General features: G+C 44.7%; 1 protein-coding gene across 3 annotated transcripts in view; it reads right to left on the minus strand.

The window, feature by feature from the left end:
- Window positions 1-26,193, minus strand: part of LOC127582419 (cAMP-specific 3',5'-cyclic phosphodiesterase 4C-like) — a 199,690-nt gene that overhangs the window by 103,846 nt on the left and 69,651 nt on the right. The window contains exon 1 of one of the 3 annotated variants that reach the window (XM_052037640.1): window positions 5,554-6,291. The exons of the other annotated variants lie outside the window; for them this stretch is intronic. Within the exon in view, the coding sequence (XP_051893600.1) occupies window positions 5,554-5,783 (230 nt within the window). The 5' untranslated portion in view covers window positions 5,784-6,291. Of the gene's footprint in view, window positions 1-5,553; window positions 6,292-26,193 lie in introns of those variants that run through there. 3 annotated transcript variants of the gene reach the window in all.

Below are 26,193 nucleotides of genomic sequence, written 5' to 3' on the forward strand. Positions count from 1 at the left end.
CAATCACACCTACCCAACGCCTGACTCCTCATCCTATACTTCTTCATCCTGTTATCCACAAGCATGTGTGGGAATGTGATCTGCAAGGAGGATGCAGAGAGGCTCCAGGATGATTTAGAGTGATAACAGGCACAGAGATGTACGGCGCAGAAACTGAACCTTCAGCCCACCATGTCCATGCCGACCGTTTTGTCCACTACACTAATCCCATTTGCCCATGGGAGGAGCCCCTCCTGCTTGTTGGAAGTGCGGGTCCCATCTGATGGAAAGACGGTGATACTTGGTGTGGGTTCCCAGACTTCCCCTATAATTCCCAACTACAAGGCCAGGAGCTCTGGGCAGGGTTTTCTAGCTCATAGGATGAGGTTAGCAGGAATTCCCTAGTGGATCTAACCCTGGGCAGACTGAAGGCAGCCCTGCAGTGGGAGAAGCTGCAGACTCCTAAGCACTGTTTCTTCCTCCACTGCTGGGTTCGGCATCCTGGCTGAGGAGAGGTGGCATAACTGGCATAGGTCAGGCATATCCACCTAAGACCAGTGCTACCTCAGTACTCTTGACCCTGCAATAATATAAATATTGTCAATGTTCCCCATCTCCTAGACCTGTGGGATGGAGAGGGAAAATTTCTCTCAATCTCAGAACCAGGCTCCTGATAGCTTTCACAGCTGGGGACAGTGGATCCTCTTTAGCTGGATGCCAAGGCAGGGACGGATCCTGGTCCCATATTGCCTGCAAGAGCAGGAGGTCAGGGAGGATTCCTCCGCTATTGACCTAAGGGTGTGACCTTGATGGTGGTGGGGCCAGATAACACAGCCAAAGCACTTGCTGCACTACGTGAAGTGGGTGTGTAAGCCTCTCGCAGCAACTGTCTAGAGGAAGATAGGGACAGTGTGGAGACAGGGAGGACTTAGACTCTATCACCATCAAAGCTGTGGACACCCTCATGCTCCCTAATGAGGCTCCATTCAACACCACTGGGGAGCTCTTGGATTTCCAGGGGTTATTGCAATAAAGTCCATCTAGCTGTTGACTGATGGTTGGAGATGATGCTGCTTGTGAGGGCTACCCGTACTGTCCTCAAAAAGTTTGAGGACAAGGGCAAGAGCTCAATTAAGCAGTGGAGATTCAAGGCTTTCCTCGCTGGGCTGCTGAGGGGGTAGAGAGCAATGAACACTTGTGCTCTCTCCTCACTGCAAGATGCTGTTGACTGGATTTTAAATAAGTTTGCATAAAGATAACCATGGTCAGCCTCAACATCAGAGGGCCACTCAGCAGATTTATTAATCGCTCGGTCTTCAGGGAAGGGGGATATGCAGTGAATTTTCTGCAGGGAAAATTCTGGAAGCTGAAACCATCTGGCTCCTGGATTGGCAAGATGAGGGGAGTCTTCATGAATCAGCTCAGCTCTTTTTCCAATGAAGTAACGAACTTGTTAATCCCCACTTTTCAGCCAGAGATTTGATAGGTTCAGGAGCTCGTGCCATTTGCCTGAACAGTGAGCTCTTACATTTTGTGAACGTCTTTTCTCTCCAGGCCTGGCACTTTGCAAACTGTGTCCACACTCCTGAGCTCCATCAATCGCAGAAGCGCATCATCCTTGGCAGGATGGACTTCAACATAAGGTGGGGTATTGCTCTGGTCCCCAGTGTGGCCAAGTGTCAGTGGAGAAGTTGAGGGAACTGGTCAGTTTTCATGAGTTGGTGGATATATGGTGAAATCTTCATCTTGGCTTCAGCACTCTCAACAGAGGTCTGGAGGATGGGGATCCTTAATGGATTGCCTCTAAGCTTCACAGGCTTGTACCTACTGTGTCTCAGTGGCTTCCACGCGGCTGGTGTTGTGCTCAGACCACCACCGTGTATCAGGAGAGCTCACCTTGCTGCACTATGGGCGGGGTCTATATACTGGCACACCTTCAACCAGAGGGAGGACAAGCATTTACAGGATTCATTCTGCTTCTCGACTAACTAGAGAAGGAAGCAGGAGGTTTTTCCCTTCTTGAAGCTGGGGTAAAGGGCGAGCAAAACACATGTTTGTCAGGAGTAGGTAAATGGGTCAATTAAGAGGTGGAGGTCTGAGACTGAGCATCTTGAGAAGGATAGGGTAGATGCAGATAAAGCTCCATCTACTCTGCCCCATTAATGTGCCTCAGCACCGTCCCCAACATAGCACCTCCAGTACACCAGTGTGACCATTGTTGTGATGTTCTGCAGTGTACAAGAGCAGTTTAAGTGGAATAAGCCCAGCCTTTTTTGTGGCTTTTGCCCACTTGAAAATCCTGCCTAAGGGTTTAAGCAGATACTATGCGCTGTTGTTATTTTAATTTTAATTGGTCCTCCTTATCTGAAATCAATGATTCTCTAACAGCTGCAGATATACTGTCAAACCTGGCTATTTTACAAAGAGTGCATCACCACTGCCTGATCTCCTCAACTGATGTACTGACGGAATCACAGAAGGGGATGTGGATGAATTAGAATTGGTTTATTATTATCACATGTACCGATGTACAGTGAAAAACATGTCTTGTATACTATTCATACAGATCAATTCATTACACAGTGCATCGAGGTAGTACAAGGTAAAGCCATAACAGAATGCAGAATAAAAGGCTTGATGGTTGTGGAGGAAGTGAATTGAAGGTCATGGGGAAAGATGGGTAAATGGGGTTGAGGCACATTAGCTGAATGTTGGAATAAACTTGAGGGATGATGTGCTGGCATTGGAGAGAGTCCAGAGGAGGTTTATGAGAATAATCCTCAGGATGAAAGGGCTAATGTATGAGGACCATTTGATGGCTCTGGCCCTGTACTCACTGGAGTTTAGAAGAATGAGGGGGGATCTCATTGAAACCTACTGAATACTGAAAGGCCTGGAGAGTGGATGTGGAGAGGATGTTTCCAGTAGTGGGGGAGTCTAGGACCAGAGGGCACAGACTCAGAATAAAAGAACGTCCCTTTAGACAGGAAGTGAGGGGGAATTTCTTTAGCCAGAGGGTGGTGAGTCAGTGGAATTCATTGCTACAGACAGCAGTGGAAGCCAAGTCATTGGGTATATTTAAAGCAGAGGTTGATAGGTTATTGATTAGTAAGGGCGTCGAAGGTTACAGGGAGAAGGCAGGAGAATGGGGTTGAGAGGGAAAGATAAATCAGCCATGATCGAAAGGCGGAGCAGACTCAATGGGCCAAATGGCCTAATTCTGCTCTTATGTCTTATGGACAGAATGACTCCCCTGCTCCTAGAGATATACTCAGAAGGTAGATGCCTCAGCTCTTGGTCATAGCTTCAAGACCCATTGCAGAGATTAGATTCCATAATTCAGGCTGATGCCCTACAGGAGAACAGAGGAAAATTTTTAAAATTTATTTGTTCACAAGGATAAGCTCATCACTGGCAACACCAGCATTTATTGTCAGAAGTGGACTGAATTCATGGGCCCTGAAGCACATACAGGTCAGACCAGATAAGATCTCCTCACTGAAGGACATTAGAGAACCAGATGTTTTATAAAGACAGTCTGAAAACTGATTGTTACTGAGACTAAAATATTTTTTCAGATAAATCAAGATTTATTTAATCACATGAATTTAAATTCCCTTGCTGCCATGGTGGATTCACTCCAATCTCTGGATCACTGGCCCAGAAATTTAGCTGCTGGCCCAGTAACTTAACCACCAGGCCTCTGTACCCCAGTGCAGCACTGTCAGAGGTGATGCCTTTTGGGCTGTGATGCAACATTGACGTTTCATTTGCCCTGTGACGTGGACCAGAAAGATTCCATGTCTCTGTTGGAAAAAGGGGCAGCGAGGCAGGGTTTATTCCCAGCACTCTGAGCCTATGTTTATCGCTCAACCAATACTTCCACACGTCAGGTTTAAGGTGCTGGGGAGTAGGTACAGAGGAGATGTCAGGGGTAAGTTTTTTACTCAGAGAGTGGTGAGTGCGTGGAACGGGCTGCCAGCAACGGTGGTGGAGGCGGATACGATAGGGTCTTTTAAGAGACTTTTGGATAGGTACATGGAGCTTAGAAAAATAGAGGGCTGTGGGTAAGCCTAGTAATTTCTAAGGTAGGGACATGTTCGGCACAACTTTGTGGGCCGAAGGGCCTGTATGTGCTGTAGGTTTTCTATATTTCTATGTTTCTCTGCTCTGCAGCTTGTTGTTTTATGTGAAATCTTGCTGTGCAGAAATTGGCTGATTATTCTTCCTACAATTTACCAGCGCCTTTACAGCAAAAGCATTTTCACTGTCTGTAACGTGCTGTAGCTCATCAGGAGGTAGTGAAAGGCACGATAGAAATTGCAGAACTCTCCTTTCCTCTCAGTTTCACCCCGGTACCCTGAGGAACTCACACCAGAAAACAAGGGCAACAGAAAGGAAAACAAATCCTACTCACAGGTTCTGCTGTTGACAGGGCTTTGCAATCACAGTCTAAACTATCTAAAAATAACCGTCAAACGGTAAGGGAGTGATTCACTGACATTTATAACTTGGTTACATTTTCATCTAAACACCAGGCTTACGCTTGACCAGTGGAGAATTAAACAAATCATTTTTTGCAGATTGGGAGGATCCAAGTTGACAGAATGCAGAACTTCAAAACTGTCTCTATTCTATTAATAATCATTTGGTTGCTCCTGAGCATAAACGTCCACAGTCGTCTTCCTCTCATCATCTCTCTTGTTCCGAAAGCCCCTGATTCTTGCTGAGGATGACAGAAAGAGAAAAACAAAAGAAAGCGATAGACAAAAAGGAGAGAAGCAAGTGAGTAAGACTGAGCAAGAGAAGGAGAAAAAGAAACAGAGAACATGAGAAATAAAGGTGAAAGAGAAAGAAAAATCAGAAAGAAAGAGAAAAACAGAGGCAGAAAAAAGAGAAAGAAAGAAAAAGGAAAGAATGAAATGAGGGAGAAAGAGAGATACTCAGTGGAACAGTCTGTTATTTTACAAGGTACACAGAGTCTTACACCCAGTGACGCATGGTGTGTTATTACAGAGCCTCATACTCACATTATTGCTCAATGTATACAGACTTTCATACCTAGGACAAATCAGTGTTATTGTATGCTGTGCACAGGGCGTTACACCCAATGTCACATGGTGTACAATTGTATGATATATACTGGGTATTATACTCAATGAGACACACACCATAGAATGTTATTTTAAGATTTAAGAATGGTGACAATCACCATTGTCACTTTATGTACATTATAACCTAGTGACACAGTGTGTTATTTGATAATGTACACAGTGTAATACCAGTGACAAACGGGGTGCTATTGTATAACGTACACATATAACACCCAGTGCAACACTGTGTTGTGGTATAATGTGCACCAAGTGTTGTGTCAGTGACAAACGGTTTGTCATTGGATAATGTACACGGGGTGTTGTATCAAGTGGTAATGTTACCGGTAAATGTACCTCGTGTTTTATGCAGTCACACACGAATAATCCGTGATTCACGCAACAAACCGAATCGATTTAAAATTGCATATAACTTTCTTTCCCGCCTGTAACTCGCTGCGCCTTTCAAATCTGCGCCGTTTACCTGGTTTGCGCCACTGTGAAGCGGCGCTGCATACGGATGCTCCTGTTCACCAAGAGCTTGCGGAAGAGCAAAGGGGAATTTCGCGGCGACGGTCTTGGGGAGTGGGCCGGGGACTTCCCGGGACCTCGGGAGGAGGCCATCGGGTTCTTTGCGCCGTGGGACCGCTCGTCCGCGGTGCCATCGTCACGCAGCGGAGTCACCGGGTCACTCTCCTCCTTCGCCCTGGCCATAGGGAGGACCGATCTCCAGCCGGCGCCTGGAACCGAACCCGGCGCGCACTCTCGCCCGCTCCAGCCTCCGGAGCCGCACGGGAGACTTCGCAAACTTCGGCTCTTAAATCCTCAGAGAAGCGACGGGGTTTTGTGGAGAGAAAACTCTCACACTAAAACTTCAGAACCATCGCCCGCAGCTGAAGTCAGGAGCTGGCGCTGATGTTGCGGCCATCTGACTCTAAATCATTTGGACCTTTGTTGAATTGAGTATAAATAACTCTATCAACGAGACATCCGCAGAGCAAAGGCTGCAATGAATCAGGCTCACAGCTTCTGGGGAGGGAGGGAGAGTCTGAGCCGACCCCCAGCTCCACTTCGACCGAGAGCAAAGTTTTCAAAAGTTGCCCCGCTCACACTGCCAACCTCTCCACAGTTGCCTCCGAGGAGGTTCCGAAGTCCACGGGTCGGACTGCAGCCTGGGTCCAACCCCTCTCCAAATAAAGAGATTATCACCTAAACAGTTCGAATCCAGCGACTGCCGCGGCGAACGAACGCTGCAGCACACAACCCGAAGGAAAACAAGTTTAGGCACGGAAATGGAAAGTTCAGTAAAACCCTGGTTAGTTTGGGCTTCTCCTACTCAATGTGTAAAAGCGAAGATTCTCCCTCTGTCTCTCAGATCCCGGCTCCAGCCTGTGTCTATCAGGAACGTTATATGGTGTCGGCAACAACAGCTTTCATTTCTTTTAACACTTTACAGAAAGTTCTACTGTGCTTCACAGGAACCAGAATCAAACAAGAAAATGACTGACACTCGGGCGGCTTGAACAAAGAATATTGAGCAGTGTCTCAGAGAGAGAGGTTTCAGGGACAGGTTTGGTCATTCTCCAAACTCTGGCCCCTTTGAATAAATATACTGGAATAAACATGATCTTTAATTCCTTCTATGTCACCTAGTCTTCCAAACATCCATGAATTTTAAGAACAATCGGATTGTTTTCCAGCATTTGCTACCTTATGACAAATTGTCCTACATGGTTATATCGGACGCATTAAAATATAAAACTTTGTGTCAGAAAACTACAGCTGGGGGGAAAGGTTGAAGTGACTGCTGAGAATGGAAAGAGAAACTGAATGTGTGAGATGGGAAGGTTCAAAGCGACTGGTAGGTGGCACAGCATTCAGATGGGGTGAATGGCCTATCTCTGTGCTGTCGGCACCGTTCAGTGCTGTAGAACTGAAAGGAAGAAGCCACCCCACCATGGCACCACTCACAAACCCTGCCCCCACCCCCAGCAGTGGCACCGTGGTGCAGACAGTGGCCTCAATGCTGCTGATTCGAGCAGTGATGGATTTATGGTGGGAGCTCTCTCTGTAATGCATGATCTTCTCCCAGCTGTGGGCAGTTACAGTCAGGCTTCACTGGTTCCAGGTCAAGCGGGTAGACCGTGTATCTGCCACTGCTCATCCTCTGCTTCTCCCCGAGTCCTGGTCAGTAACTGCCTGTTATCAGAAGGTCGGCAGAGTCCAAACCAGCATTACACCTTGTCTAATCCCCACTGAGAGGCACACTTGGGCTGTGGGGAAGTCCCACAGCTGAATAAAATCTGTATTTGTATCGGGGTTAAAAGATGTCCCAAGACACTTCACAGGATTGTAACAGGGCAACATTTTACACCGGAGTGATATTAGGTCATGTGACCAAAGAATAGGTTTTAGGGAATATCTTGTTGAAAGAGAGTCTGAGAGGTAAGGAATGAACTGCTGAGCCAGGGTTGATTGGAGAGATAAAATTCAGGACGGTTAAGAGGCCAGGGTTGGAGGAGTGCAGAGATCTTGGAGGGTTATTGAAAAGAGGGAATTGCTGAGTGGAGAGACCTTGGAGAAATTTGAAAATAAGGACGAGATTTTTAAAATTAATGGCTAGCTGGATTGGGAGCCACAGTGGGTCAATAGGAAGGAGGCGAATGGGTGAACTCCATCTTCTCCACTAATTACTCTCCCTTGGAAACAAGATGTTTTCTTCCACAAAAAAAATACATTTACATGGTCTGTTTTCACTAAGGTTCAGAAGAATGAGAAAAAGATCTCATTTAAAATGCACAACATTCTGACGGACTCAGTAGGCTGAATGCAGGAAGGATGTTTCCCTTGGCTGGGGGACTTAGAATCAGGACTCTCAGTCTCAGGATACAAGGTAAGACATTAGGACTGAGCTGAGGAGAAACGTCTTTGCCCTGAGGGGAATGAACCTCCAGGATTCTCTACTACGGAAGGCTGTGGATACCAAGTCACTGACATATTTGTGAAGGAGATGAATAGAATTCTGGACATTAAAGATATCAAGGGCAAGAGTGGGGATATGGTATTGAAACAAGGGATCAGCAATGTGGCGGAGCAGGCTTGAAGAGTCGACAGGAATATTCCTGCTACTATTTTTCTGTACCTGTGCTTCTATCTGGAAAAAAATATTTGGCCTTCAGGATAGAGAGAGAAACTTTCAAGGAGAAATCATGGAGCAACTGGAGTTTGTAGTTTGTAAAAGATAGATGAATTATTAAAATTGGTAAAATTGGTAAATTGGTTTATTATTGTCACATGTACCGAGGTGGAGTGAAAAATTTTGTTTAGCATGTGATCCACACGGATCATTTCATCACATCAGTACATCGAGGTAGTACAAGGGAAAGGCAAAAATTCAAAAGGGAAAGCAATAGCAGAATGCAGAATAAAGTGTTACAGTTACGGAGAAAGTGCAGTGCAGGTAGACAGTAAGGTGCAAGGCCATGACGAGGTAGATTGTGAGGTCAAGAGTCCAGGTTATGGTACAAGAACAAGGACATTAGAACAAATAGAAATAAATTTGTATACCTTAATAGCCATTACACATTTACAAAATAACCAAGGCTGGGAATTAAATATTTCACAATTCTAACCTTCAGAATAGGCAAAATGGAAGAGGGGAGTCGGTAGTCCTGATAATAAAAGATGCAGTAAATGCTGTAGAGAAAGAGGATCTAAGCTCAGAAAATCAGTAATAGTGAGGATAAGTTCATGAAGTGTAATAAGGATGGTTTTTAGCTCACTATGTTGAAGAGGGAAAAGGCTATTTTTGGATTGAGAGTTGTGCAGTGAGAAAGTAATTAATAATCTCGTAGTTATCAGACCTTTGGGAAGGATGATAATGATATAATAAAATGTCATATAGAGATTGAAAGTAGTTCACTCTGAAATCAGGACCTTAAAACTAAACAAAGCAAATTATGAAGCATGATTTGGCTGGGGTAGATTGGGAAACTATATTATAAAAGTCTAACAGAAAAGTGGTATATCCATGCCCGGCAAAGGCTACATATGGCATTAGATCAAGGAAGAGGCTGGAAAAGAGCAATAAGGCTGAAGATTCATGAACTTTCAGATTTCAGCAAAGGAAGATTGAGAAGTTGAACAGAAAATGGAATGTAGGATATGGGAGCAATCTAGCAATAAACCAAAACAGACTGTAAAAGCCTTTATGGATATGTAAAAAGCAAAAGATTAGGGACTGAGACAGGCACAATTATATTGAAGAGTAAGGAAATGGCAGAGAATCAGTTTTGTGTTTTTCTTCATAGAAGAAGACATAGCAAACCTCTTGGAAATAGTGGAGAACAGGTCTAGAGTGAAGGAGGAGCTGAAATAAGTTAGCATGAGTCATAAAGCTATTGGAGAAACTAATGGGAGTGAAAGTCAGTAAACCCCTAGGACCTGAAGAGTGGGCAAGAAGTTGAGGTGGCTGCAGAATTAATGGGTGAACTGGCTGTTGTTGCATGGTTTCTAGAATGGATCTCATAGATTGAAAGCCGCACATGTAACCCCACTATTTAACAGGAGAGATAAAACAAAGAAATACAACTAGCCTGACTTCAGAAAGATGGAAAATCTTAGAATCTATTATTAAGGAAGTGGTAACAGGTAACAGTAACAGAAAACAGAAAACCTTTACCAAGTGAGTAAGAATGAGATTACAGAGTACGACAGGGGTCTGTTCCAAAGAACTGTTCGTAAGTCAGAAATGAACAGGAAGAGCTGTGACGAGACAGTGAGCAGGCATGAGAAGAGTAGCTGTCAGCCAGTCTCACTGACTCAGTGAGTGAGCGAGTGAGTGAGTCTGCTCAGTGCTCCCAGCTCTACTCGGCTCGACCCAGTTCCTGATTGTTGCAGCTTGGTGGGGGGGGGCGGTGGTGGTGAGGAGAGAAGGCACATGGAAATGTCCCACTCCCACTCAGCCCCGCAGCATCCGGCAAATCCATCCCCAACTGTCCCACCAATCTCCCACTCACTCGTATGTACAGGCTGTCCATTAGTCAGATGTTCATAACCTGATAAGTTAACATCCCAATGATTCTATCTGATCATTCTGGGGGAAAAACATACTTTTACATTATTTCAGGATGACATTTTTTAAAATTTTAGGCACAAATACAGCTTTTGTAGTTGATCAACCCTTGACCAATGAGTGTGGACAGACATGCTGGGAGAGGCAGTGGGTGTATCTAACAAAATTAGGTGCCGGCCTGGTGAAACTGTAGCTACATACGAGCCAAACAGTAGAACTAAATTAAGTGATCCCAGAACTAATAGATTCGATTAAAGCTCTGTAAAGTACTGTAAATGGTGGTGGACAATAAACCGTCTAATAGAAACATAGAGCTTCAAGAACATCCCCATTTTCAATGGTTTGGGCCCTGCATCTGAGTGCTGAATACAAGGCTGAAACATTTGTGGTTATGTTCAGACAGATGTGCCATGTGGATGACACATCTCGGCTTCCTCCTGAAATCCCCACCACCACAGAAGCCATTCTTCAACCAATTCATTTTCACAAGATCACAAGATCACAAGATAAGGGAGCAGAAGCAGGCCATTCGGCCCATCGAGTCTGCTCCAAGGAAAAGGGAAAAAGAAATGGGGTGGGAAAAAAGAGAGAGAAAAAAAAACTATTCTAATCCCATTTGCCAGCCTTATCCCCATATCCCTTGATACCCTGACTATTTAGATATCTGTCTATCTCCTCCTTGAATACCCCCACTGATCTGGCCTCCACTGCTGTGCGTGGCAAGGAGTTCCACAATTTCACCACCCTCTGGGTAAAGAAACTTCTCCTCATCTCTGTCTTGAAACTGTACCCTCTAATTCTAAGATTGTGCCCTCTGGTCCTGGACACGCCCACCAAGGGAAACAGCCTAGCCACATCTACTCTATCCTTACCTGTCAACATTTTAAATGTCGCTACGAGGTCCCCTCTCATCCTTCTGTACTCCAGCGAGTACAGTCCAAGAGCCGACAAACGCTCATCATACTTAAGCCCTTTCATTCCTGGAATCATTCTCGTAAATCTCCTCTGAACCCTCTCCAACGTCAGCACATCCTTCCTAAGATGCGGGGCCCAAAACTGCGCACAGTATTCCAAATGAGGCCTCACTAGCGCCGCGTAGAGCCTCATCAACACGTCCTTACTTTTATACACTATACCTCTCGAGATGAATGCCAACATAGCATTCGCTTTCTTAACCACTGATCCAACCTGGTGGTTAACTTTTAAGGTATCTTGTACGAGTACCCCCAAGTCCCTTTGTACTACCGCACTATCAATCTTCTCTCCTTCTAGATAATAATCTACCCGCTTATTTCTACTTCCAAAGTGTACAACTGCACATTTCTCAACATTGAATCTCATCTGCCATTTCCTTGTCCATTCTCCTAAACTGTCTAGGTCCCTCTGCATTCTTTCTATTTCCTCTATGCTCCCTACTCCTCCACTTATCTTGGTGTCATCCGCAAACTTAGCCACACAACCATTTATTCCATCATCCAAATCATTGATGTACAAGGTAAAAAGGAGAGGCCCCAACACCGACCCTTGCGGCACACCACTAGTAACCGGTAACCAACCAGAACGAGATCCTTTTATTTCCACCCTTTGCTTCCTGCCAACCAGCCAATTCTCCACCCATTTTGCTACACTGCCCATAATTCCATGACCTCTCATCTTATTACACCACATGATAGCAAGAAACAGTAAAAGCTATGAGTCTAGACAACATGGCTGCTATAGTACTAAAGACTTGCACTACAGAACTAACTAGGCTTTGAGATAAGTATGCCCTATTTACAGAAGGCAGGGCAAATCCAATTCAGGTGATTACTGCCCGATCAGTCTACTCTCAATTGTCAACAAAGTGATGGAAGGTGTTGACAATAATGCTATCAAGAGGCCAATCAAGTCATCATTTGACTGAGTGTGGCATTGAGGAGCTCTGGTATAACTGAAGTGAACTGAACCACAAACATCTTCTTTAATGCCATGTATGACTCCTAATATTGGATTGTTTTTACCTTGATGCCCACTGTCTTCAAAGAAGATGTTTCTGGTTATTGGAGTTCAATCATTCCAGTGCAGGAAATTACTGCAGAAGCTATACTTGCCAGTATCCTGAGTCCAACCACCTTTAACTGCTTCATCAATGACCTTCCTTCCATTATAAACTCAGGAGTGGAGAAGCTGACTGATGATTGCACAACGTTAAAATTTCATTAGCATCTCTTGAGCAAATAAAGCAGTCCATGCCTGACACAGCCAGACTTAGATAACAGTCAGATATGGACTAATAAGTGCCAAGTAACATACACAATACAAAAGAGTCAATGAACATTTCCAACAGAGTGAGCTTAATCGCCTACCATGACATTCAAATGGGATTACCATTGCCAAGTCCCCACCACCAATATCCTCGGTGGTCACTATTGATCATAAACTCAACTGGACCAGCCACATAAATACTGTGGCTACAGGGGAGGGTCAGAGACTTGGTAAACTGTGCTGAGTAATTTACCTCCTTACATCCTAAAGCTATTCCACCATCCACAAAGCACAACAGTACACTTGCTGGATGAGTGCAGTTCCAACATCATTCAAGAAGCTCTACGCCATCCAGGACTAAGCAGCCTACTTGTTTAGTACCCAGCCCACCACCACATTCATTCCCTCCACCATCAGCACACCACAGTGCAGTGTGTACCATCTTGCTTAGCCCACATTGACAACATCTTCAACACCCAGAGCATCCACCACCACAGTGGACAAGGGTTTGTGATGCATAGAAACACCACCATCTGCATGTTCTCCGCCAAGTCACACAGGGTCCTGACTGGGTAATATATTGTCATTCCTTCATCGTCGCTGGGTCGAAGTCCAGGAACTCCCTATCTATCAGTACTGTGGGCGTGCCTTCACCAGAAGAACTACAGAGGTTCAAGTAGGCAGCTTATCATTATTTTTTTCAAGGACACTTAAGGATGGGCAGAAAAAGCTGGCCTCATCAGCAACGCTCAGATCCCAAAAAACAAATACATAAACAAAAAGATTGAGAAACATAAACAAATCTGAAGTCTTTTGGAGGGATGTGAACATGTCCTGGAGCCTGGTCTCTGGCTCCCGTTAAGAGAGGGACCTATGCTGGGTTGGAGTCGAACCATTCTTTATGGTCTCATGGGAAAGAGATGTATCCTGGCTGGGATATATTCACAGGAGTTAATCATAATAAATATGACTGGAATGCATTCATTACTAGCATTAGACATAGCTAATATGGTTTAAAATCTGTTTCCAGTATTTATAACTATCACGTCAAAACCAGCGGGCATTAACTTTCTGTAGACAATGCCCCATTCGCCTGCATTTTCCATGTAAGTCTTTATCCAATTCCCTTTTGAAAATGCATATTGAACCTGGGTCCCTCATCTGTTCAAGGAGCATCTTCTGGATCACAACAACCTGACTTGCAAAAGAAATTTTCCTTGGATCCCCCTCTACTGCGGATTATCTGAAAACTCAGTTGCTGAGTTTCCTTGCCTGTCTTCCTCATGGAGGACAACATACTGTACCTCCTAGTGATGTCATCCAAAACAAAGAACGTAATATAACAACTCTAAAAATTACTTCTGTCAGCATTCAATTATTTTATATGTTTCCATCTGTTTCCTGATAAACATGTCCTTTTCCCACCCCTCCTTGGAATGTACACAAAGGGCTTGCCAGAATGAGAGGTGATGCAGTCAGAACAACAATCCTCCTTTCCTGAGCAGGGTCAAGTGCTCTTACAGACAGAAAGCCTGCTTTCTGGATGGAATTACAATTGGTTTCAAGACAACACTCCGTTTAGAGAAAACTCCTGCAAATCCCATGTGAAATTCTCTCTTACAATTTCTACTCTCTTGGCTTCAAACACTGTGATTGGTGTTTGTCTAAGACTTGAAAGAAGCTTTTCTTGTTGCTGTGACCTTTGGTTAAGCAGTAATTGAAGAAAGGTATGGAAAGAACCAGGCTGGGTGAGAGAAAAGGGGTGAAAAGAGAGAAAGAGAGAGAGAGAGAGAGAGAGAGCTACAAGAAATAACTGAAACAGAGTGAGAAAATTAGAAAAGTCAAAGACAGAATGAAGCACAGAGAAAGGGATGGGGAGACAGAACAAGACAGACAATGACACCATTGAGAGAGAGGGAGGGATGGAGAGAGTAGAAAACACATTAGGAAAAGGCTGAGCAAGAGATACAGAGTGTGAGCGAGAATGACAGAACACTAAGACAAGAAACAGACCAGAAAATACTGAGAGTGGAGGGAGAAAGATCAGAGAAAGAGAAAAAGTCGAAGTGAGAGAGATGGAGAAGAAAAAATGGACAGTCTCTCAGATAACTCGATGAAGATTGAGGCAGACATTCAGAAAGCGAGAGGCAGAGGAATACCAGAGACGGAATGGATAATAACACTATGATAATGAAGAAACCAGGGAAGGAAAGCTAGAGAGAAAGAAAAGAGGAAAATGGTGTCAAAAGTATGGCGAGACCAAGAAACCAACAGGAATAATACAGACAAAGGTGAGCAAAGACAGGGAGCTACATTTCAAGCTTATACCTTGAATCCTCATAAAGTCATAGTCATAAATTTATTTAGCATGGAAATAAGCCTTTCGGTCCATCTTGTCCATGCCAGCCAGGATGCCTTCTTCAGCTGGTCCCATTTGCCTGCATTGGGCCCATATCCCTCTAATCTTTTAATTTCCATGAACCTGTTCAAATGTCTTCTAAACATTGCAATTGTACCTGCATCTACCACTTCTTCTGGCAGCTCATTCCATATACTCACCACCCTCTGTGTGGAAAAACCTGCCCCTCATTTCTCCTTCAAACCTTTCCCCTCTCACCTTAAACCAATGCCATCTGGTGTTAGACTTCCATACTCTGGCAAAAAGATTGTGTCCATGCAGCTTATTTGTGCCCATCATGATTTTATAAACCTCTATAAAGTCACCACTCAGCCTCCTTCACTCCAGGGAAAAATATTCCCAGCCAATCCAGTCTCTCCACTTAACTGAATCCCTCTAGTGCTGGTGAATCACATCTGTATTCTTTCTAGCTTAATCACACCCTTCTTATAATGTGGGAACCAGAACCGCACACAATATTCCAGGGGTGGTTTCACCAACATCCAGTGTAGCTGTAACATGACTTCCAAATTCTTGTACTCAATGCTCCATCTGATGAAGGCAAGCACACCATATACCTTATTCACCACCTCGTCTCCATGTGTTACCACTTTATGGGATCAATGTACGTGCATCCCTAGGTTTCTCTGTTCTACAACACTCTTCAGGGCCCTGTCATTTACTCTGTATATCCTGCCCTGACTTAACTTACTTTGCACTTGTCTGAGTTAAATTCTATCAGCCATTCCTTTGCCCACTTTCCAGGTTGATCTAGATCCTGTTTTAACTTTAGACAACCCTCTTCACTACCCACCACACCACCAATTTTGGTGTCAACTGCAAACTTACTAATAATGTCACCTACATTCTCAACCAAATGGGTTGTGGATTGAAATCCCTGGCAGTTTGTTGGGCAGCTTCTGTGGGAGTGCAAAAAGTCCTTTCCCCAACCTTATCCCAGGGGATATTTGGCTGATGATTGTAGTAGATTTGCAACCCTCCAGAAGATGGAATCTTTCTGTGAGCTTGAGTACCATGGCATAAAGGGTGGATGTTAGGGTTAGTCATCATTCACAGCCACTGGGAACATGGGGAGACCAGAATGAGACCCTCTCAGTGGCTTGTCTTCCCTCCACACTTTCTTTTTCAAGATTGTTGCTGGAGGGTTATAACCTGGCTGTAAGATGAAAAAGTAGCCTCCCAGTGAACCCAAAACAGACAGAATTATGTTCTTTGTCACAAATCTTGAATTATCCTTTGTGTGTTCTCAACACTGTTAAATTAGAGTACGAGCTCAGATGAGTCATTCAGTCCTGCAGTTAATCCTGCCCCAATCATACTATTCCCCAACAGAGGAGGAGATTCTACTTTTTGAGTAAGGGTGAATGAGTGGTGCTTGGCACCATGGTTGGACCATGTACAGAGCCCACAGCTGATACTAGACTGTAACTCTGTGTCCATCTCATTCTCCTTTCAAGTTTGGCTAGCTCATTAGCACTCCACCATCTCATCACCTACAAGGGCTACCAATTTGGCAAAATCACCATTTTAGAAGTGTCGTTTTGTTTTAAAATCTCCCTTTTGCCTCTTCACCTCCCTAACTCTAACCTCTTCCATAGCTATAAATTTGCCATTCACCCAATGTCTCCAACATGAAACATTTCTTTCCAAGATAGTAATGGTCGCACTTCAACAGTCATCAGAAGGAAATCACTTTGTCTGTAGGAGACACTTTATAAATACAGGTCTCCTCGGTCCTCCTCAGAGTTCCTTGATCTGAGTTTTCCCCAAGGTAAACTGTAAGTGTGATCAATGTAAAGAAGCTAAAGATGCATCAGGTATATATATTTATTCCCAGTTCAAGGACACTTGCTGTTGATGCTTTGTTGTTATGACAATGACTCATTCTAAACCTGGAGTTCAGCAGAATGAGACAAGCATAATTTCTGAGAGGGATTTACAGAGAGATGCTGAGGTGCTGCTTCCTCAGGCTGTAGAATCTAGAACTGGGAGCACTATCTAAACACATGTGGTTGGCTATGTAGACTGAGATGAGGAAGAATTTATTTTCTCACAGGTGATGAATAGAGTCATGGAGAGATACAGCACAGAAATCGGCCCACCAAGTCTGCATTGACCATCAAACGCCTATTTTCACACCAACCTTAACCTAACGCATTTTATTCATTCCACATTTCCATCAACTACCACCATGCCCCAGCAAGACACCCCCTCCCCCCCAGATTCTATCACTCATTCTATCACACTGCACACAAGGGGCAATTTACAATGACCAATTAACCTACCAACTCACATGTCTTTGGGATGTGGTTAAGAAACTGGAGCACCCGGAGGAATTCCATACAGTCACGGGGAGAACGTGCAAAGTCCACTCACTCAGCAGCTGAGGTCAGGACTGCACTCGGACCCCTGAAGTTGTGAGGCAACGGCTCTGTTAGCGGTGCCACTGTGCAGCCCTAGAGATACTTTCAAGTCTTCCACCCCCCCCCCCCCCCCCCCCCCCCCCAGAGCTGTGGGTGCTCAGTCATTGAGTATAGTCATGTTTAAGACTGATGGATTTGTGGGGTTTGGGGGAACTAAAGGATGTGTGGTCGGGGTGGGAAAGTGGACAAGGCAGAAGACTGCGTATGATCTCATTGAATGGTGCAAAGGGACAAATGGCCTCCTCCTACCATGTTTCAAACATTTCTAAAGGAGGTTGGTGAATTGATGTACTTAAGAGCAATCCAGTACACACACGAAGAAAAAAGACACAGGTAATACTGATAGATTGAGGTGAAAAGGATTGATGTGTAGCATGACCACCAGCACAGACAGGGTGGCCAGATGGATGTTTCTGTCCTGTAAATATGATGTAAGCAAAGGACTTAGACATGGCAAAGGAAGAATTATATTCTGGACAGAAGATTGAAAACAGGCAATTTAATATTCCTCAGAGTAAAAGCTTCTGCATGGAGTTACAAACAGGTCATTTGAAAATCAGCAGCATTTAATCGAAAGGTGTGGAGAGAGCTTTACTTTGTATCTATTTTATTAAAAAATCTTTATTTATATATTTGCAATATTTACATTGTTTTCATTTAAGTATTTACTAAAGTTACAGCACTTTCAAATTAAAATATTATGATTCTTGTCCAGGATGCACGCCAGCCTCTGCAGCCCCCATTATTCCCAGAAGGCCTCCAGAGGGCCAGAGGACACGGCGTTCTCCGTCTCTAGGGACACCCAGGCTTGCATTAATACTCAGAAGAGGGCAGGCAGTCAGCTCAGATGGACCCCTAGAGGGCCCGCTACTTGGACCTGTGAATGGCCACATTGGCTAGGTCCACGAATAGACTGATGAGGTCTCATGACTGACTCACCAACCCCCTGCCCTTCGCACAGGTATTGAAAGATTGGGACCTCTGGAGGATGGGGCTGAAGTGCAACCAGAACTTGAGAAGCAGCCCCTTCCAACTCTCAAACAGGGACTACAACCTCTCATATTCCATGTAAATATGGAACAGGGGCTTCTCCATGCTGCAGAAATGGCAGACAGTCCTGGAGTGTGTGAGCCAACATATAAAACCTATTGCGTGACACTGCTCTTTACAACAATATCCAGCCCAGGTCTCTAACATAAGGAGGAAGGTCTCCCATATACAGAGAATTCCACTGGGATAACACCATGAGGGTCCATCCTGCCATCTGCCAGTGAGGGCGAGGGGTGGGTTGCAGATGAGGGCAAGGAAGTAGGCATTTCTGAAAGGCAGCTAGGGGTGTGACTGGCTGCTGCCCCAGCTCTTGGAGCATGTGACAGAATGTTGAAGAGAGAGCTTTACTCTCTATCTAATCAGTGATATGTCCCTGCCTTGGGAGAGTTCAATGTGTGTGTTGGAATTGTAAAACACAGAGAGCATTTGGAAGTAAATCTGAGGGGATTGTTTACTGTTTGTGAGAGAGCTCCTCCGAGTTCTAAATGACTGATAGAGGCCAATTTAATAAACCTAATCAAGTCTTTATCTTGAAATATATAAATCTACATTGCTGCACAGTTTGCGGCCTTGTGTACTTGTTAATCATCTCTAGGTAGTTTTTATGATATCTATATTGTTCCCATCTAAAATCTCTTGGCAATCTTTCTGCCTTTTAATCTAAAAGATTCAACAGAGATTCCTCTCACCCATATGCCAACCCAGAGTGTCATTGAATTACACAGCATGAAAACAGGCCCTTCTGCCCAACTCATCCATGATGACCAATGCATTTTCTGAACGAGTCCCATTTGCCTACATTTGGTCCATACCCCTCTAAACCTTTCCTATCCATGAATTTGTCCAAATGTCTTTTAAATGTTGTAATTGTACCCACCTCTGCCACTTCCTGCCCCCTTTCACCTTAAACCTATGCCCTCAAAGGATCAATGGTTCTCTCAAACTATATCATGTTTAAACTTGGAAAAAATTAGGAGGGGTACTGTTGATCCTTCGCTTAAATTTGAGGAAGTTTGGAGTCCATTTATTCAATATTTTCACATGATATAGATCTCCTTATAATAACCTTTCAATTTAGAGGAACAGAGTTGACGACATAATATTGCTCTGTTTCTATTGAGAAATTTTAGTCCAGTTTTTTTTTGCTTTTTGAATTTTTTTTTCTTTAGCTTAGTTTGGTTTGATATATTGTTTATGATTTTTCTTATTGTTTTGGGGATTTTTTTTCTTTTATATTTTATAATAAACCTTTTTCTTTTATATTATATTCATTCACTAACAGATCGTTGGATCTACAGTTTTTTTTATACTTAATTGTTCTTTATGATTATCCATGTCATGATTGTCTCTTGATCTCTTTGTATTACATGTATAAACATTGATATATTAATCTGTACTAATTTGAAAACTAATAAAAAGATTGAAAACGAAAGAAACCTATGCCCTCTAGCTTTAGACTCCTCTAACCTTAGACTGCCTACCATATCTATGCTCCTTATGAATTTATAAACCTCTTTAAAGTCACCCCTCAATCTCCTTCACTCCATGGAAAACAGTCCCAGCCTTTTCAGTCTCTCCTCATAATTCAAGCCTTCTAGTCCCAGGAACATGCTAGTGAATGGTTTCTGCACCCTCCCTAACTTAATCACATCCTTTCTATAGTACGGCAGCTAGAACTACACACAATATTCCAGGTGAGGTCTCACCAACGTCCTATGAAGCTGTAACATGATGTCCCAACTCTTGTACTCAGTGCCCAGTCCGATGAATGCAAACATGCCATATCCTTCCTTACCACTTTGTCCACCTTTTTCAGCACTTTCATGGAACCATGTATTCGTACCCCTAGATCTCTCTGTTCTAAAACACTCCCCAGGGCCCTGTCATTTACTGTCTAAGTCCTGGCTTAGGACTTAAACAGTGCAAAGCATCACTTTGCATTTCTCTGATTTAAATTCCATCCGCCATTCCTTTGGCTACTTTCCCAGTTGATATAGATCTTTTTGCAAACTTAGACAACTTTTTTCATTGTCCACCACACCACTAATTTTGGTGTCATCCACAAACTTACTAATCATGCCACCTATGTTCTCATCCAAATCATTAATATATATGACAGACAACAGGGGACCCAGCACCGATCCCTGCGGTACACCACTGGTGACAGGCCTCCAATCTGAAAAACCAACCTTCACTATCATCCTCTGACTCCTTCCTCCGAGGCAACTTTGTATCCAACTGGTTAGCTCATCCCAGATCCCATGAGACCTCACCTTCTGGACCAGTCTACCATGCAGGACCTTGTCAAAAACCTTACCAAACATGTAGACATCATCTACCACCCACCCTTTGTCAATCCTCTCAGTCACCTCTTGAAAATACTCAATTAAATCTGTGAGACACAATTTCCCACGCACAAAGCCCTGCTGACTGTCCCTAATCAGACCTTGCCTTTCCAAATGCAGATAGATCCTGTCTCAGAATTCCCTCCAGTAACTTACCCACCACTGGTGTTAGCCTCACTTGCCTGTAGTTCCCTGGCTTGTTCTTGCAGCCCTTCGTAAACAAAGGCACATCAGTCACCTTCCAGTCTTCTGGTACCTCAGCCATGGCTAAGGAGATAGAAAAATCTGTCAGGGCCCCAGCAATTTCTTTCCTTGCTTTCCACAATTTCCTAAGGTACACTTGGTCAGGTCCCAGGGATTTATCCACCTTTATGTGCCTCAAGGCCACCAACACCTTTTTTGTAATATTGATCTGTTTCAGGGCATCACTGTTCTCTTCCCTAAATTCCTTGCTTTCATGAACTTCTCCATGGTACATACATATAAAAAGTATTCATTTAAGACCTCACCAATCTCCCATGGCTCCACACATAGATGACCACCATGATCCTACAGGGGCTCTATTCTTTGCCTAGTTACCCTTTTGCTCTTAATACACTTACAGAATTCTTAGGATTCTCCTTTACCTTATCTGCCAAGGATATCTCACATCCCCTTTTTGCCCTCCTGATTGCCTTCTTAAGTGTACTCCTACATCCCTTATACTTCTCAAGGGACTCCTTTGATAGCAGCTGCCTATACCTATCAAATGTCTCCTCCTTTTTCCTGACCAGACCCTCAATATCCCTTGTCAACCAGGGTTCCTAAACCTGCTAGCCTTACCCTTCACTCTAATAGGAACATGTTGACCCCATGCTCGGCCTATATCACCTTAAAGAGCCTCCCACTTGTTAGACGTTCCTTTACCTGCTAACAGTCGCTCCCAAACTACCTTTGCAAGTTCCTGTCTAATATCATCAAAATTAGCCTTGCCCAAATTTAGGACTTTAACTTGTGGACCAGTCCTATCTGTTTCCATAATTATTTTAAGACTAATAGAATTATGGTCACTGTCCCCAAAGTGCTTCCACACCGACATTTCAGTCACTTACCCAGCCTCATTTCCCAAGAGGAAGCCAAGCCTCCAGTGGGCTCAACTACATCTTGCTTGAGAAAACTTTCCTGAACACACTTAACAAATTCTGCCCCATCTAATCCCTTGGCACTGTGACAGTCTCAGAAAATACTGGGGAAGTTAAAATTACCTACTGTTAAACCCTATTATTCCTACAGCTATCAGCAGCATCCCGACATATTTGCTCTTCTAATTCCTGCTGACTAATGGGGGGCCCTATAAAGTGATCACTCCCTTCTTATTCCTAAATTCTACCCATACACCCTCACTGGACGTTCTCTCATCCTAGTCAAAAACACAACTTCCCCTCCTCTCTTACCTCCATCTCTATTACACCTGGAGCATTAGTACCCAGGAACGTTGAGCTGCCAGTCCTGCCCATCCCTCAATCATGTTTCTATAATGGCTATAATAACACAATCTCATGAGCTGATCCATGCTCTGAGCTCATCTGCCTTACATGTCAGTCTTCTTGCATCAAAATAAATGCAGTTTAGCCTATAAGACCTTCCTTGCTCCCTTCCTTGCTTGCCCTGTCTACTGAACTTGCTTGCTTTAACTTCTATATTTGCCTCAGCTTTCTCATCTGCTGACTACTTTGGGTCCCACCACCTCCCTGCCAGACTAGTTTAAACCCTCCCAAATAGCTCCAGAAAATCTCCCTGCCGGGATATTGGTCCCCCTCCAGTTCTGGTGCAACCCATTGTTACATATGCACGGAGCAAGAATGACCACGGTGCGGTAGAATAAATGTCTTTACTGATCCATATTAATCAAGATACAGAAAGTGAGCAACTTCCAACTGTAGATCCACAAAAAGATCTGCGGAGACCTAAAAGCACGCGAGTCCCCGAAATCCCTCACCAAAAGTGAAGTTGCGTGTGTCAGAGGGCGTCATTGTTCTGCCAAGCGACCGGCCAGCCAGTGCGCGCATGTGTACAGGCGCATGCATGCGTAGTGCCACATTCATGCCATCGGTCCGCTGGACGATCAACTGACCGGTATGCGCATGTGCATGGGTGCGTGCATGTGCATTTGCTGTGTTCTCCGTACGCTTCAACCCTCCCCCCTATAGGAGGGAACTGCAGGGGAAGAAAATAGTTTAGGTGAACAGAGGGAAACGTTGAGAATATTTTTCCGCCACTATCCTGCCTGGTATCGGCTGACCATCTGACACACCCTCATGGACCGCCACAGGGGGGCGGCTTCCGTCTCGGTGTCTCCCTGATTAGCCAATGCCGAGGTCGGTGGGCTGCGAGGGTCCTCCTCTCTGGATGAAGCGTCCATTGATTCACCTACTTGAGCGGTAGCTTCATCGGCAGGGGACGCTTCTGTGGCTTCGCCAGGTCCTCCATAGGTTCACTGGCGCACGTGATCCAAATGTCACCTGACAGTTCATCCATCCGGCAGTTCAAGTTCTGCAACTTGACTATTACATTGTCGGACGACGGCTGGTTGCCAGTTTTCTTCGTGTGTGAGTCGAGTGTAGACCTTGTCGTCGGCACCAAATGTTCACGGCCTAGTGTATGTATCATAGTTTTGTTTCATGGCCTCCTATTTGCTACAAATTCGTTCCTGGACAGCCGACAGCAGAAGATCCAATCTGGTGCGTAATGTGTGTTTGATCATTAATTTAGCGGGGGAAGTGCCCGTTAGTTCATTTGGGGTGATTCGGTAATGGAAAAGGAAATGGTTTAATTTCGTCACCAAATCACCCTGTGTTTGTTTAGAAAGGCCTCATTTCACCGTTTGCACTGCTCACCCAGCCAGGCCATTTGATGCTGCGTGATATGGAGCTGTTGTCAGGTGTCTTATACAATTCTTCTCTACAAACTCCTTAAATTCTGCACTTGTGAAAGCCAGGCTATTACGGATACAATCATTTACGGAATACCAAATGTTACAAAGACAGACCATAGTTCAGTTATAGTAGTTGTTGAGGAACATGACGTTCAGGTAGGTAATGCCTCTATCCACTTCGAATGGGCATCCACCATAACCAGAAACACATGTCCCCAGAATGGTGCAAAACAGTCGATATGAATGCGCTTCCACGGAGAATCGAGCCAGGCCCATGGTTTAAGGGGGACCTTTGGTGATGCTTTTTGTGTCTTCTGACAAACAGGGCAGGTGTGCACCATATTCTCAATATCAGTGTCAATTTTTGGCCACCACACACAGCTTCTTGCAAGTGCCTTCATTCTGACCACCCCAGGTGAGCATCACGCAGATTGCGGAGTATGCACGCGGCCTTGAAGGGGAACCACTACTCAACTGCCCCATAATATGCAGCCATCCTGTAGGCTCAGTTCATGTTGGCGATTTGTAAATGGTTGAAATTCGGGTGAAGGGCTGGTGGGCCAACCGACGTATAGTGCTCTTTTTACCTGCAATAGGAATGGATCACAGGCTGTCCACTGCCTAATGAGGTGACTTTTGACTGGTGTTTCATCTAGGCTTTGTAACAGGTGAACAACCTCGAACAGAGAGGTGCCGGATGCTGTGCCCTCGACAATTAGTAATCTGCTTAAGGTGTCGGCAACAACATTTTCATCTCCGGGGATACACTTCATTGTGTAGGAGTAAACGGGTAAGGTCAATGACCATCGTTGCATTCTCGGCGATGACATTTGTTGGATAACTCGTGTCTCCCCCATTAAGCCTAGAAGAGGCTTATGATCTGTGTGGATTTCGAGAGGCCGCCCAAGTATGTATAGGTGGATGTGCTTGATGCCAAACATAATAAGCTAGGGCTTCTCAGTCAAGTTTGGAAGATAGTGTTCACTTCTTCACAGCGGCCGTCTCCTTGTGTGGAGTTGACGGTTGAGTTCTGTCACTTTTCCGCGGCACGTTGCTTAGCGAAGCACACCTTCTCAAGGTGCCCTACCTTCTGACAGAACCGGCAGGCGGTCTTTGATACTTGCAGTTGGACCACTGGACATGACTTTCACCACAGCGATGGCATCTCTGTGAAGGCTGATGTGATTTTGATTGGAAGCTTCAAGTCTGCAAATGCTGGCAAACATTGATGTTTTTGGGAGGGAGCCCCTTGCTCCAGAACTGCCTGAATAAGTAGTGCTGGGGTCAGTTGAATCTGTGTAAGGCCTCTCTTGACTGCCTCCCTGTGATGAGCTGTGGAGCACGCTTTCTCCCAGGAAAAGTCGTGCTTTTTGAACAAGAGGTTCTCACGCGTCTTCTCATCATAGAATCTGATAATCAACGCTTGGATAAGCATCGCTTCAATGGATTTGTTTGGTTGGATGTCTTTGTATTTGCATTCCTGCACAGCCAGAGTTAATCTTGTGATGAAATTCTCATCATCTCATCTCATTCTCATCTCATCAGGGGTCTATCACAGCTGTGAGAACGCGAAGCGTGTCATAAAGACATTGTCCTGCATCCCCCAAACCTCAAACTCGCTGGCCAATTCAGATTTGTTCTATAAGTGCAGAGTGTCAAAGTATTTCTGCCCAAGTTTTCCCAAGTGCATGTGAAGCAGCTTGAGTTTGGTAGCTTCCTCCAGCTCCACCGTTGGTGTTAAAACTGGTAGAAGTTTGATGTCATCCTGGAAGGTTTTTTCCCATTGTAGCCAGCTTTCTGGTGTTGGTTTTGTCATAGTTGTGGCCCAGAATGGATTGGGTGCTTGAAGTAGAGAGGCCATTCTTGTTTTGATCCTCATTGCCAATTGTTACGTACTCACGGAGCAAGAACAACAACGGTGCAGTAGAATAAGCATCTTTACTGATCCATATTAATCAAAATACAGAAACTGAGCAACTTACAATTGTAGATCCATGAGAAGGTCTGCGGAGACATAAAAGCACGCGAGTCCCTTAAGTCTCGGGCCAAAAGTGAAGTTGCGTGCGTCAGATGGCGTCGTTGCTCCGCCCAGCGATCGGTTGGCCAGTGCGCACATGCATGTAGGTGCACGCATGCGTACTGCCACATTCGTGCCATCAATCCGCTGGACGATCGTCCAACCGGCATGCGCACAGGTGCGCACATGCACATTCGCTGCATTCTCTGTAGGGTTCGTCCATACGGTTCACCCATCTCTTGTATAGATCACCTCTACCCCAGAAGATATCCCAGTGGTCCAAGAACCTGAATCCCTCCCTCCTGCACCAGCTCCTCAGCCACACACTCATCTGCATTATCCTTCTATTCCCACCCTCACTAGTGCATGGCACTGGGAGTAATCTAGAGATTATCAACCTTGAGATCCTGCTTTCTAACTTTCTGCCTACCTCCCTACATTCACACTGCAGAACCTCATCCCTATGTTGTTGGTACCAATGTGTACAATGACCTCTGGCTGCTCACACTCTCCCTTCAGAATGTTCTGCAACTGCTCGAGGACATCCTTGACCCTGGCACCCGGGAGGCAACATACCATCCTGGAGTTTCATTCACGGCCACAGAATCTCCTGTCTGACCCCCTAACTACTGAGTCTC

The sequence above is a fragment of the Pristis pectinata genome, chromosome 24 (assembly GCF_009764475.1).
Source record: "Pristis pectinata isolate sPriPec2 chromosome 24, sPriPec2.1.pri, whole genome shotgun sequence".
NCBI lineage: Eukaryota > Metazoa > Chordata > Chondrichthyes > Rhinopristiformes > Pristidae > Pristis > Pristis pectinata.